The sequence below is a fragment of the Triplophysa dalaica genome, chromosome 13 (assembly GCF_015846415.1).
Source record: "Triplophysa dalaica isolate WHDGS20190420 chromosome 13, ASM1584641v1, whole genome shotgun sequence".
Lineage (NCBI taxonomy): Eukaryota > Metazoa > Chordata > Actinopteri > Cypriniformes > Nemacheilidae > Triplophysa > Triplophysa dalaica.
This window is the reverse complement of record NC_079554.1, coordinates 23,051,100-23,065,707: the sequence shown is the minus strand read 5'-3', so window position 1 is coordinate 23,065,707 and position 14,608 is coordinate 23,051,100. Positions and strand designations below refer to the sequence as shown.

General features: G+C 40.2%; 2 protein-coding genes across 6 annotated transcripts; one reads left to right on the top strand and one right to left on the bottom strand.

Moving 5' to 3' along the window:
• The first annotated feature begins 1,004 nt into the window (after positions 1 to 1,004).
• On the top strand, positions 1,005 to 5,443 carry entpd5b (ectonucleoside triphosphate diphosphohydrolase 5b). The gene is made up of 14 exons (XM_056763896.1): positions 1,005 to 1,334; positions 1,422 to 1,646; positions 2,132 to 2,211; positions 2,294 to 2,437; positions 2,529 to 2,604; positions 2,772 to 2,807; positions 3,279 to 3,367; positions 3,646 to 3,725; positions 3,795 to 3,847; positions 3,921 to 4,022; positions 4,147 to 4,290; positions 4,622 to 4,678; positions 4,767 to 4,882; positions 4,959 to 5,443. The coding sequence occupies exons 2-14, from the start codon at positions 1,442 to 1,444 to the stop codon at positions 5,040 to 5,042; spliced, it is 1,266 nt and encodes a 421-aa protein (XP_056619874.1). The 5' UTR covers positions 1,005 to 1,334; positions 1,422 to 1,441; the 3' UTR covers positions 5,043 to 5,443.
• A 952-nt stretch (positions 5,444 to 6,395) lies between these two features.
• znf410 (zinc finger protein 410) lies at positions 6,396 to 14,440 on the bottom strand. 5 transcript variants are annotated; one of them, XM_056764060.1, is made up of 12 exons: positions 14,322 to 14,440; positions 14,063 to 14,107; positions 13,922 to 13,973; positions 13,422 to 13,698; positions 12,770 to 12,931; positions 12,331 to 12,513; positions 11,980 to 12,139; positions 11,593 to 11,774; positions 7,197 to 7,286; positions 6,970 to 7,089; positions 6,615 to 6,728; positions 6,396 to 6,533 (listed from the first exon to the last, which is right to left on the bottom strand). In XM_056764060.1, the coding sequence occupies exons 3-12, from the start codon at positions 13,952 to 13,954 to the stop codon at positions 6,436 to 6,438; spliced, it is 1,419 nt and encodes a 472-aa protein (XP_056620038.1). In that variant the 5' UTR covers positions 13,955 to 13,973; positions 14,063 to 14,107; positions 14,322 to 14,440; the 3' UTR covers positions 6,396 to 6,435. The 5 variants fall into 5 exon arrangements, with proteins under 5 accessions (XP_056620038.1, XP_056620036.1, XP_056620040.1 ...); XM_056764058.1 differs by having other exon boundaries at positions 14,067 to 14,107; XM_056764062.1 differs by having other exon boundaries at positions 12,331 to 12,510; positions 14,067 to 14,107; positions 14,322 to 14,439.
• Between the last annotated feature and the right edge of the window lie 168 nt (positions 14,441 to 14,608).

Genomic DNA, 14,608 nt, shown 5'->3' with positions numbered 1-14,608 from the left:
CACGCACGCACACGCACGCACGCACACACACGCACACACACACGCACACAGAGACACACATACGCACAGAGACAACAATTTAAGGAAAACAATGAAATAAACTGACGGTGAACTTTAAGTGTTCGTTCTTACCTTCACATGATGACAGTTGTTTGTTCCCAGTGGAGGTCAACTGGAGCAGTGGATGTGAATCAGCTTTCTGCCTGTGATGGAATTCTCTGTGAAACACGCCTGAAACATTTCAAAAGAAAGACTTCATCAAATCCTAAAACATTCATTATGTAGCTCATGTGGATGATGCGTTTTACATGAGATGACAAGAATGAGTAGAGTGTTGGTTGATCATCAGACTTCATTAGTTATTACAACACAATCTGTTTCTGTGTTGTGTTGTTTAAAAGTGTAAGCTTTCCTGCAACTCAGTGAGCATTGTGTTAACAACACATGGTTGTGGGTTTTATCCCAGGGGATTGTACATACCTATGTATAAATGTATAGGTTAATGCAATGTCTGCCAAATGCATACATGTAAATGTAAAAGCACACGGAATGTAATGATGCCGTGATATGTGTTCATATGAACCTTAAACTGAGTGATCTGATGACTCCATCCACTTCAGGAATTCATCTTGTGTTGTGTTGCCATATAAATAAAGTTAAGAAATAACACACAGATTTCTTCAATCATTTACACTGTACATCTAACACACGTGTCTCTTGAATCATAAGTGACAGATAAACATCTGAAGAAAACACACTGTTCACCTGTGATCTGACCTGCTAGATGTGTTAAATATTATTAAAAGATTAAATTCAGAAAGAGAACAGACAGTTGTTTTATTATGTTGATTCGGTGACACAGTCTATCACTCATGTACTAGCGTGCACACACAAAATAAACACACAACTCTTCACTCGTTTTGTTTTTGTGGACGTTTGTGCACAGCACGAGCAGCGACACGGTGGACACGCCCACAAACACAAACGTCACCAGCTGCCGCTGTCAATCACTCAGAAGTTCAGCTCGCGCGGTGCTCGCAAAACAGCGGTTTAGTTTCTGAGCGATACTTCATATTTCAGCACATTTTATAGGACATGAAAGTTCAGCACTTTAAATATGATTAAACGTGGATGTTTGACAGGTGTCAAGGTCAACATTTAAACTTTTATCGCCACAGTTTGAGTGCAACTTAGCACGTTAGCAGCTAGCTGTTATTAAACTTCAGACACTAGACAGTGTGAAACATTAGTGATGTGACGTCAGTTTCACTGCAGACACGTGATGCGATGCTGCTGCTTTATTTAACACATTAAACATTTTCTTTGACTGTGAGGTATGTGCTGATATCAGACACTTGACTGAAATGTTTCGATAGGAAGTGACTCTTTCATGAGATGTGTGTGATGTTTGTGTGTTACAGCTCCGTCATCACTTGTGAACATGTTGTGGGTTCAGATGATGCTCCTCTGGACTCTTCTGCTGAGCTGTTGGTGTCAGGTGGACGGACACAATGGGATGGATTTCTCAGTCCTGCCGCTCTTCAGTCGTCCTGCAAACTCCAGTCACGTGTTCTACAGCGTCATGTTTGACGCCGGCAGCACAGGCACACGTGTGCACATCTACACTTTCACACACAAACATCCAGGTGACACTTTTACACACTTGACAAAGCAAGAGAGCTGCCCACCTACACAACAATCTCAATCCTGTCATCACTTCTGCTCTCTCACGTCTGTGTACATCTGACTTGGAGTCTTTCTTCAGTGGAACACAAAAGAAGATATTTGGAGAAAGGTCTCCTGGGTTTTGTGTTCGTACAATAGAGATCAATGGAGTTCAGTGTTGTTTGATGATCGACGTTCTTCAAAATATCTTCTGTTGTGTTCTGAGAAGGAAGTTTGACATGACATGAGGGAATAAAAGATGAAATGATTTCAGTGACAGATGCATTGAAACATGAATTCACATGAGTATCCACAGAGCTATTTGACAGGTTTGACAGCTCACTTCTGAGGAAATGTTCTGAATAATAATATTTTGTGTTAAGAAAAGGAAAGAAGAACAGATATTTACATAATAATTTATGTTGAGCAGACTGTAAAAATGATGAATGAAAATATCACAATGCAGATGAAATGCCGGTGTTGGATAAGGAAGCGTTTGATTCTGTGAAGCCTGGTTTATCAGCGTATGCAGACACACCTGAGATTGTAAGAGAGTTTGAATTTAAAGTGAAGCCTGTGCATGTGAACATCAGACGCTCAGTGAATATGAACACGTGATGTTTTATAGGCTGGAGAGACGTTACGAGAGTTACTGAGAGTCGCTGTGAGAGCCGTTCCTCCGGACCGATGGAAGAGAACTCCTGTGATCCTGAGGGCCACCGCTGGATTCCGACTTCTGCCAGCGTCCAAAGCTCAAGCGCTCTTACAGCAGGTGCACACCAGCATCATCTCAACAACAGGAAGTAGAAAACAATGATGTCGTGTGTTATATTTCACTTCTGTCCTCTATGTGTTGGCTGAAGGTGCGAGATGTGTTTGATGAATCTCCTTTTTACGCGCCGGCTGACAGCGTTGGCATCATGGACGGAACAAACGAAGGTGTGTTTGATCACATGTCTTTATGAGTGATTATTGGTTGAAAAACACGAGACACATGTGATGTTCATGCATGTGGCCGATAGTGTCAGTGTAGAACAGCAGTAGTGCTTCACTGGCCTTGTTCATCTTTTCTTTAAGCGTGCTGAAGTCACTCTTATACTTCACAGGTGTTCTGGCGTGGGTCACAGTCAACTTTCTGACAGGTGAGATATTGTTTTAGTCTCTGAAGCTCTGAGCAACATTCACTTATTGATTTACTCTTCTTGATTTAACTATAGTTTTAAAATTCTTTTCTGATTTAAAACTGACAGAGAGAGGACAGAATTGAAAATGTATTTCTGCATTTCCTGTCGTCAGCCTTCAGAAGATTTAACATGACAAAGTGTGTGTGTGTGGCCTTATCTTTATATCCCAATGGGGACCTAAACATGAATGCACACTAACTCATGGGGACTCATGTCACTGTGGGACCAAAATTGAGGTCCCCGCGGGCAATAAAGCTTATAAATCTAACTGAACAATATTTTTTGAAAATCTAAAAAATCTAAAAGTTTTCTCAGATATTTATGTTTAGGGGATAAAATATACAGTAATGTATAAACATCATTACACCTATGACTGTCCCCATAGAGATAATAAACCAGACGTGTGTGTGTGTGTGTGAATATTTTCAGGTCAGCTTCGGCCCAACACACAGACCACAGATGGAATACTGGACCTGGGTGGAGGTTCAACTCAAATCACTTTCCTTCTGAAGTCAACAGTCAGTGTCTCATAGGAAACATTCACTAATATCATTTACTTCTCTAACCCAAACATCATCAACATTATTTCTGAACGCCGGAGTATTAACTCACAATCTATAAAGTCACGGTCCATCACTGAATAATGTGTGATGTGTGACATTCACTTCAGCACGTGCGCCAGTACACAATCACACAAACAACCACTGGGGTGTGTATCTCAACAGTGTGTGTGTGTATCTTAACAGTGTGTGTATATCTCAACAGTGTGTGTGTGTGTGTGTGTGTATCTCAACAGAACGCTGTTGAAAGAGCCGATCCAGATTACATCACAAGATTGCAGATGTTTAATTCCACCTATCAGCTCTACACACACAGGTAATGTTGAACAATCACTATAGGACTAATGCAGAATCTCTGCTCATACTCATCACCTCTTCTTCACAGTTACCTTGGTAACGGAATGAAAGCAGCTCGGCTGTCGGCTCTGGGCTCAGAAGGTGATCATCAGTCATGTCACGGATGTTTTGTGTTCAGAATGTTCCAGTGTTGACATGAATGTGTTCTGAGCAGGTCTGGAGAGGAAGGTTTTCAGAAGCTCTTGTTTGCCCCAAAAGTCCACAGAAGAGTTTAGCTTTGGAGGTTTCACTTATCACGTCCGCGGCACCACAGAAGGTAACATTGATATATTAAAGTACCATTCATTCCAAATCATATTTTCAATTCTCTATCTTACAAAGCTGATATCTAGAAACATTGATGACTGTATAGATCGTGTCGTGTCTGGTGTCTTCTTCAGGAGAGAGCAGATTTCAGATGTGTTATCAGGAGATGCTGAAGGTTGTGAAGGGGATCATTAAACAGCCGCATGAGTTGAAAAACAGCTCCACTTTTTATGCCTTCTCTTATTATTTCGAACACGCTGTGGAAGCCGGACTCATCGGTAACATATGACTGACGCTTTACTTCACACGTGTTACACTTCAAAACTAACAGTCTTCATTTGCTGCTTGACCTTGTGTGTTTATGCATTTTTCTATTCATATTTTATATTTCAGCTTATTTCAATTTTCGTTAACAAAAATATATATACAGTGCCATAATCCACACAATGTTAACCTATTTGTGAAAACAATCTTGCAGTACTTTTAAAAACTCTTTGATTAAAATAATGTGAATAAAATTCATTCAGACGACTGTTGTGTTCTAATAAGAGCAGTGAATGTGATCTCAGACTTGAGCTGCTGACGTGTGTTGTGCACTTTGAGTTACAGATGAAGTGAAAGGTGGAGTTGTGAAGATCCGAGACTTCAAGAGACGAGCTGAAGAGTGTGAGATGCTAACATGTGATCGATTCATTCATGGAACTGCGTGTCAGATATCATACATGATTTCAACGAACTCTTCATGTGTGTCTAGTGTGCAGCGGAGCGTCTGAACTCCATCATGTCAATGCTTTTCTGTGTATGGATCTCACGTACATCACATGTCTGCTCATAGATGGCTTCGGTTTCAAAGACAGCACCGTTCTGAAGGTACACTTTGGTTTCTGGGATTTATGATAAATACATCAACACATTTCCTAATAAAGATCCTCTCGCTCTTTCACAGCTAACAAAGAAGATGAACGATGTAGAAACCAGCTGGGCTTTGGGAGCCGCAATGAACCACGTTTACAAATTCAAGATTCACTGAAAAACATTCAGAGCTGTTTAACGCTGCTATTTCGTGGTGTTTTTGCCTTTATTTGTACAGTTTCTAGTGAGAAAGTGGACAGGAAGTGGGAGAGAGAGGGGGTGGGATTGGGAAAGGACCCCGAGACGGGAATCAAACTCTGGTCTCCCGATACGTTTTTTGAGCACTGGCTATTGACGCTATTTCAATTTTAATGTTCATTTTAGCTTTTTAGATGTGTTTCACCAACAGAAACCTTATAAAACATGTGAAGAACATCATAAAGAACCCGTCCTGATCTCATAGGCAACATTTAGAAGAAATTACAACCAGTTTTTGTGTTCGTTTTTCATTATTGTAATGAGATAAATGGCATGTGTCTTTTTCTTAGAAAAATAATTCTAAGAATGTTCAGATTTTTAACTTTTCATGCGTTTGTTTATATAATGCTACTGAAGTTTCTATGAGAAGATATAGATAGAGGTAGATATTTTCATATGTAAAGTCTTGGATATGTCAATAAACATAACAACATTCATTTTGATGCATTTTATTTCTTAACTCCATAGATGACAAACGTCATTAATTATTATGTATTTATAATATATAATAAAATATATGTTATGTTATATTTTACCCATGAAAATGCAGGTTTGTTTAAACAACTCCCCTGTTTCCTTTAAGTGAATGCTAAGCTGTTTTTCAGTTTAATTATTACAGTCTGATGTATTAATGATGCATTATTATTATTATCTGTCATAATTATTATATAGTCATATTTTTACTTTTACAGCCCCTTCTATTAAACATTCATTAATTTTCTAGAATTTGAACCCTGTTTTAAAATGACTTTGTGAACATAATGCCAAACATATAATTATATTTGTTCATTGTGAAAACTCTACTGACGGTGTTCTAAACGTCTTCATCAAAATCAAGCTCAACATTATCTCGAAACAAACACAAAAAAAAATGAAATAAAAAAAAGCTTCAAAGTTCAGTGAGCTACTGTGGCTCATATGAACAGAATTTGTAATTCACTGGACAGTAACATGTTATAAACTGTACACAGACACACAAACCACGCTTTTCACATCTACAAAAATGAACATTCATCACAAATATCTGCATCACAAATTCTTCTTTCTTCAGAACTAAACACTTTTACAACTTGTTCATCAATGTTTACAGTAAATTATTCCAATTTATCATGAATAAGAAAGATGTCAGTAATGTTTCTAACACTTGTCTTATTTCTTCTGGTTTTCTTCCTGAGTTTGACCAACGCATTTATTTCCTTTGGTATCAGATATTCGTCTGGAAAAATGCTGTGTGTAAAATAATGACAAACCAGGAAATAAGCGCCACCGCAAAGATGTTTCATAAAATAGTTTATTTACAAGAACAAGTGTTGCTACAGCAGAGTGACCACATCATCAGTGTATGTGTGTCCTGTTGTCATGGTAACCAAGTCATCATGAGGTGACGGGACCACCACAGGATCAGAAGGACCTGGATCACAGACACACGTGTCTTTACCGTCTCACAGCAGAATAACAGTCGCTACAGAATAAAACCGTGATTCACGTCTACCTTGAGTTCTTAACATGTCCTGGTTCAGACTCATGGGCTCCACCGTCGTCATGTTCACCACAGAATCACCGCTGCCGTCCTCCTCCAATAAACTACTGTGGGTGAGCGCTTCACCTGTCAATCACATACAAACACCGCCCACTCATTAACATTCATCTAGTATGCAGAACACAGTGCACGCTGTTGTACAGAAGACCACGTGTGAAGCTAACTGTGTGCAATACTGTATCCCATAATGCACTGCACACTTCGTTTCAAATGGGATGTGTAAGGATTCATTGCTAAACGGCAAACATTTTCTCCAGGTTTATCATTAAAGAACAAATGAAATGTGTGAGAGATGTTCAGATGTTACCGGTTTCCCCGCTGCTGGTGACAGGTGCGTTCTCGCCGTGTCTCTTCTTCATGTGAACGTTTCGACTGCCGCTCTGAGAGAAGGTTTTCCCACAGACCGAGCACACGTGTGGCTTCTCACCTGACAGCAACATGACATGAGATTTGAAGAACCATCAGTAAAAATCTTTCGACAAAAGAACACGAGAATGATAATAAATCATTTTCATTTATCTGATCGTGTCTCACCAGAATGCACCAGCATGTGTTTACGGAGACTGGAGTATTCAGCAAAGCTTCGGCCACAGCTGTCCACCTCACACAGGAAGGGTTTTTCACCTGAGACACACACAGTTATTCTCACATGATCGTGACAAGGGTTTGTGTTTGTATCAGTCAGGAACCACTGTGTGTATGTGCACGCTTGTTTATATCCCAGTGGGGACCTAAACCTGAACACACACCAACTCATGGGGACTTCAGCCACTGTGGGACCAAAATTAAGGTCCTCATGAGCGAAAAAAGCTTAGAAATCTTAAACTAGATTTTTTTAAATAAAAAAATGCAAAAGACGCGATGACTTCCTCTCGATTGGATGGTTGCATGTTTAACTGTGGACTTGGAAGTCAACTGTCTTTTGTTAAGTTTTTTATTTTTGTTGCTAAGAATGTATGTAAATTGTTCATTAAGTTAAAAAGGTTGTCATGGGAAAGGGTACAAATAATCACGTGGTCCGAAACGAAGACATGCATAAGCAGGAATATAGAGTAGTAACGCTTAATGTCAATGGTTTGCACAGTCCGATTAAGAGAAGCAAGATCCTCGCTAAAATGAAAAGGGAAAGAATACAGGTAGTTTATTGGCAAGAGACTCATTTACCCACATCAGAACATGAGAAACTGAAGAAAATGGGTTTTCAAAATACATATTATTCATCTCACAAATCCGGGCGTAGAAGAGGAGTGGCCATTTTGATTTCTAATAGTATAAATTTCGAATTTATATCTGAAACTAAAGACAAAGAGGGCAGGTACATTCTAGTAATTTGAATTGTATTTTCAAGATAATGATAATGGTGAAGTGATGCCAAGCACTCTCTGGGATGCTGCTAAGGCAGAACTCCGGGGTAGAATTATTGCCATCTCGTCCGCACGCAAAAAAAGAAAAACAGAAAAGGCTATTAGACAAACAAGAAGAAATGGGAAATCTGGAGACAGAATATGCTAAACATAAAGACTTACAAACATTGGCCGAACTAAACAAACTAAAACTAAAGAGCTGAATGGGATATACGGTGACGGAATAGAAAGACAAATCAGATTTGTTAAACAACGATACTTTGAGACGGGACCTTAAGCAACTAAATTATTAGCGTGGCGGATACGGAAACAGGGGATAAAAAATACAGTAAATGGAATTAAGAATCTGAGGACAAATAAAAAAGGCAGTGAATTAAAAGATATTCAGGAATCCTTTGAGTTTTTCTACAAAGACCTATACACTCAACCAACTAGGCCAGATACCCCAATCCTAAAAAACTTCCTAGAATCATTAGACTTACCCTCAATAGGAGAACAACAAAATGATGCACTAACGGCCGAAATTACGGAGGACCAATTAAATAAGGCAATATCAAAGTTGAAAGCAAACAAGTCACCGGGCGCAGACGGATTTCCGTCTGAATTTTACAAAACATTTCGTGCACAAATAACACCCAGTTTACTACATTGCTTTAATTATACAGTTGAAAGAAAAAGTATGTGAACCCTTTGGGCTTACTTGGATTTCTTCATAAATTAGTCATAAAATGTGTTCTGATCTTCATCTAAGTCACAACAATAGAGAAACACAGTCTGCTTAAACTAATACCGCACAAACATTATACGTTTTCATGTTTTTATTGAACACAACATGTAAACATTCATAGTGCAGGGTGGATAAAGTATGTGAAACACTAGGCTAATGACTTCTCCAAGAGCTCATTGGAGCCAGGAGTCAGCCAACCTGGGGTCCAATCAATGTGATGAGATTGGATGTGTTGATTAAAGCTGGCCAATAAAAAACACACACCAGTTTTGAGTTTGCTGTTGTGAAGAAGCGTTGTCTGATGTGAACCATGCCTCGCACAAAAGAGCTCTCAGAAGACCTACGATCAAGAATTGTTGACTTACATAAAGCTGGAAAGAGCTACAAAAGTATATCTAAAAGCCTCGATGTCCATGTGTCCACGGTAAGACAGATTGTCTACAAATGGAGAAAGTTGGACAGTAATCCTGGACGGATTACTGTCATCGATGGAAAAATGAACTCCAAAGTTTATCAAGACATTTTGCAGGAAAACTTAAGACCATCTGTCCGCCAACTGAAGCTTAACAGAGGATGGACGATGCAACAGGACAACGACCCAAAGCATAGAAGTAATTCAACAACAGAATGGCTTCAACAGAAGAAAATACGCCTTCTGGATGGGTCTATTTGTATCAGGTGCTAACTAGATTCGGAATTACTAGCAAATTTATGGAGTGCATTAAAACATTATACTCCTCACCAACAGCCAGAATAAAAATTAACGGACATCTATCTAAAACAATCACTCTAGAAAGGGGAACACGACAGGGATGCCCACTAAGCCCCTCTCTGTTCGCATTAATTATTGAACCATTGGCACAAGCAATAAGAGAGGATAAAAAGGAATTATAATTAAAGGAGACGAACACAAGATATGTATGTACGCAGACGATGTTCTGCTTTTCCTGACGAGCCCTAATTCTAGCCTTCCTCAACTGGTGTCTCTCTTAGAAACATACAATATATACTCAGGATACAAGATAAATATACATAAGACACAAGCACTTGTTCACAACTTTAGGCCTAATTTAAGCATGAGGCAACAATATAAATTCAAGTGGAATTCCTCTTCGTTAAAATGTTAACAAAAGACATATCAAAACTCTATGAACATAACTATGGACCTATCGGCAAAGAGATTAAATCTGACATAACTAACTGGAACTTGCTTCCACTAGATATCAGCAATCGCATAGAAATAATTAAAACAAATGTGTTGCCACGGTTACTCTTTCTTTTCCAATCCTTACTGTTGGACATACCAAAAAGACAATTTAACAAATGGGATGCGATGATCTCAAGATTTATCTGGAATTAGATTTAAGACACTGCAACTGGCAAAGGAGAAAAGGGGGCTGGCCCTACCATGTTTACAGGATTATTTCTAAACCCCTGATATGCTGGTGTATGCCAAGCTATGAGTCTAGGTGGAAAACGCTGGAAATCTCACAGATGGCCACTCCTCAGCAATCACTGCTTGGGAATAGAAACGTAGCGGAAAGGAACTACGGAAACTTGAATGAGTGGACTGTATTTTCAGTCAAGCTATAGTTTAGGGTCCTGAGGAAATTAAAAATAGAAAATCAGGCAGGGCCACTGAAGTGGATAGCATATGACCCAGATTTGAACCCTCTAAAGTGGATGCAAGGTTTAAATACTGGGCACAGAGGGGAATCACTTCGTATTGCTCGATCACTTCGAAGGGAAAGTGACTGAGCTACCAAACACTGTCGGAGACATATAGACTGGAACAGCAAGATTTTTATAGATACTTACAAGTTAGGGATTACTTTAATAAAAGTACAGAAGTAGAGAATGATAATATAATCACAGCATTTACTAATGCATATATAAATGGGCTACATAAAAGTTGATATCGAAATTATATGGATATATACAAACTAGCAAAAAGCATACCTCAAATTATGTAAAACAGAAGTGGGAGAAAGAAGCTGATACACAAATAACAGAGGAAGAATGGACAGAAATTTGTGCTATACAAGCAAGTACAACAAATTCTAGATCGTGGAGAGAGTTTGGATGGAAGAATATAATACGATTTTTTATAACTCCCAGGGTAACAGCAAAACGAACAGGTGAACAGGGACTGGGTTTGTGCTGGAGACAATGTGGAACGCAAATGGCGAACCCTTTTCATATCTTCTGGGAGTGTCCAAGAATACAAACTTACTGCCGAGAAGTAGCAACAGAAATTGGAAAAATAATAGGAGAGGAGTTGGATTTCTCATTTGTTAGGCTGTACCTAGGAAAAACTCATGAAAGTATATTGGATAGAGATAAATATCTGTTAAAGATACTCTTAGTAAGTGGCCGGAAAGCCATAACCCGAAAATGGTTCCAGAGAGACCCTCCAGCAAAGGATCAATGGAGGGCAATTGTGGATGACATATATAATATGGAGAGGCTTACATTTATGGTGAGATATAAAATGGACAAATGCATTGAACATTGGGTGAAATGGATTATGTATACAAGCCATTGAAGATCAAAGTGATAATATACTGTGAAATGTACATGGGAAAAAAGTACTATTTTGACTCTGTATTGGCCATGATGACCTGTTGTTCCTTGTGTTACTTGTTCTCAATGAATATAAAAAATATATTAATAAAAAATAAATGCAAAAAGCTTTCTATGATCTTTAGGTTAAGGGGATAAAATATACAGTTATGTATAAACATCATTACGCCTATGGGCTGTCCCCATAGAGATAATAAACAAGACGTGTGTGAGAGTGTGCGTGTGTGTGATGAAGAGTGTGTGTGTGTGTGTGTACCCGTATGAGTACGTCTGTGGTTCTTCAGGTTTCCGGCGGTGGTGAACTTCTTGCCACAGTTCTTCTCGCTGCAGATGAAGGGTTTTTCTCCGTTGTGTGTTCTCATGTGGACCTGAAGCCTCTGCAGGACATAGAAACTCTTTCCACAACCTTCAGCTCCACAGTGGAACATGCGGTCGTTTCTGAGACACACAAGAACATTTCATGTGTTCAACATCATTGTCATGACAGAGAGACAGATTGATGACTCAACATTAATCACTAAACTCTTTACATGGTGACTCAAATATCACAGCACTTGTATTGCGTCATTAGAATATTTCTTGATAAATGATAAATGTTCCCTGCGCAGTGTTCTGTGAGGAGATCGACCCGTGTGCTGCTCACCTGTGTGTTTTCAGGTGGTACTTCAGGTGGGCCGGCCAGGTGAACGTTCTGTGACAGTTCTCATAAGGACATCTGTGGGTTTTGTCTGCAGGTGTGCGATTGGCTCGAGACAGTGGCTCTTTCTTTGGTCCCTCTGATTGACAGCTGTGGATGTGGTCACCTTGGCAACAACAGAGCATTTTCAGGGATATTAAGCTCAGTCTCTGATTGGCTGCTTCAATTTAACTTCATGTAATTGTTCCTATGTGAGGGCAAATGAATGAGTCCGAGCACATCATGAACACACACATGTGGTTTAAATGAACAGTGAAGAACGAGAGAAGGACCCGTGAAGACGTGTCGTGATCGTACTGTTGCCGATGGATCGGGCGTCTTTGGCCAGCTGCGCTCGTGTGGCGGCGATCAGGCTGTCGTGAGCGAGCTCCTGTACACGCAGATACCACGGAGCGCTGCCGTCCTCTGAGATCTCCTCCTCGGCCTCCTCAACATCATCCTGAACAAACACCAGCGGCTCGGACGCCGCCGCCAACCCTACTGACACACACACACACACACACATCACACTCGCCTGATGTTTGTGTCCTGATCTGAAACACCTGTAGTGTTTTGTGTTTGTAATGTGTTTGTTGACACTGGAGAGAGATGAATGCAAACAACATGTGAAACCTGTCTCTGTGTCTCTGTGTTGTGTAAACCATGGAGGTGAAGTGATTGATGTCTTTCTATCTACACAAACACACAAACACACACACACACACACACACACACACACAGCGTGTGATGTTTGTACCTTTGGCCAGGTTGAGCAGAATGTAAGATGTGTTGTCGTGGTTCTGGAGGTCTTGTAAGAGGGTTGATGGTTCTGGAGGAGATGGCAGCTGTGACACCTGAGAACTTCGCTCCGGTTCAAAGTCTGACAGTGACGGGGGGGCAGCATGTCTAAAAGACCTCTCTGATTCACACAAACACACACACACACACACACATAGAACATCACAGTGAGGGGATCATGGGTGAATGTAGGCATGGGCTCAATAACCCTTCCAAGGTATACCGAGGTTGAAAGAGTCATTTTCTGTGATATCGTTTCTAAGGTGTGAGCTGTGTTTACACAAAAATACATCATTAAGTCACGTGGTGATATGTTTGATGTGAAGGGCTCATATCATTTTTTTATTATGATTTTTTTTATCTGACATGTGTTCTATGAATATTGGTGAAAAATCAAATGTATTTGTGTCCAGTTGAAAAGTTGTTGTTTGCATAAGCAGTCTTTTGAAAATAACACGTTTTAGTGTTGTTAGTCTAATACCGAGTGTGAACCCGTGACACATTTAGCTAAAGGTCAAAAACATACCATACCAGCATGTGCTGTTTTTGAGAACAGAACAATCTGTTTTTCATGTCCTCATATGTCATTGAGCGGAGACTCACAACTGTACCTGGAACTGGCAGCGGGCTGCAGGTGGTCTTCTGTGAGGGGGACAGCAGAGGGGTGCAGGTGGTCTTCTGTGAGGGGGGCAGCAGAGGGGTGCAGGTGGTCTTCTGTGAGGGGGGCAGCAGAGGGGTGCAGGTGGTCTTCTGTGAGGGGGGCAGCAGAGGGGTGCAGGTGGTCTTCTGTGAGGGGGGCAGCAGAGGGGTGCAGGTGGGGTCGTTTTCCGTCTCCTCCAGTGTTTGACCCAGCGGTATGGAGGCGTTCTGAACAAACTCAACCAGCAGCTGGATGCAAAAACACAACAGCACTAATGTTTCTTGTTTCCATCACCTTCTGGAAGAAAGAAATTGACTGAAGTTTTTATTCTTAATGTCTGCATTTACTGTGCTGGTTTCATGAATGATTTGACTTCATAAGACAAACTAAAATACAACCAGGATCAGATCAAACTGTTATAGCCTCACATCTGAAGATCTTCAGGACGGGTTATGAGAGAGATGTTTTTACCTCGGGTTTGGAGTCAAGCTCATCAGAAAGCATTGATTCAGTCTGATGTGATCTGACATAAACACACACAACAACAACACAAGTGTAGAAGAGTCATTTATTCATCACACACACAAGAAATATTTCATTTGACAAACTGACCCACTTCAGGCGCGTTCATGTGCTGTCGGGGTCATCCATCGCCTGCTGTCACACAATAACACGAATCATTTTCAGTAAACCATGTTGATAAAATACAAAAAACGAACACACTTCATGTGTTCTTGTGAATAAATCCTGAGGTGATGTTACTGTCATCTGTACATACAACATTGTACACCGTTAGCTCGAGCCACGATCACCGTCATTAATCATCTGACAGACATTAAACACGTCATTCATCTGTATAGACTTCATTTACCTTCAGTGTGAGGAGCTCATGTCTGTGATGTTCCACATAAACAAACATTAAGACACAATTGCAGGCACTTCCGGGACACTAGCAGCAGCTGGGACGCGATATCCGGGTCATTCACGTGGTTCTCGCGAGACTTTGTTATCATACGCTCAGTTCTTTAAAGCGCAACAACACAACCGAATATTAAAAAGTTTATTGATGATTACATCTAATGTTCTGTTTATAGTTCTTAATGCTCCTCTACAGTAAATCATAATCACCTTTTCATTTATAACACAAATGACTGGATG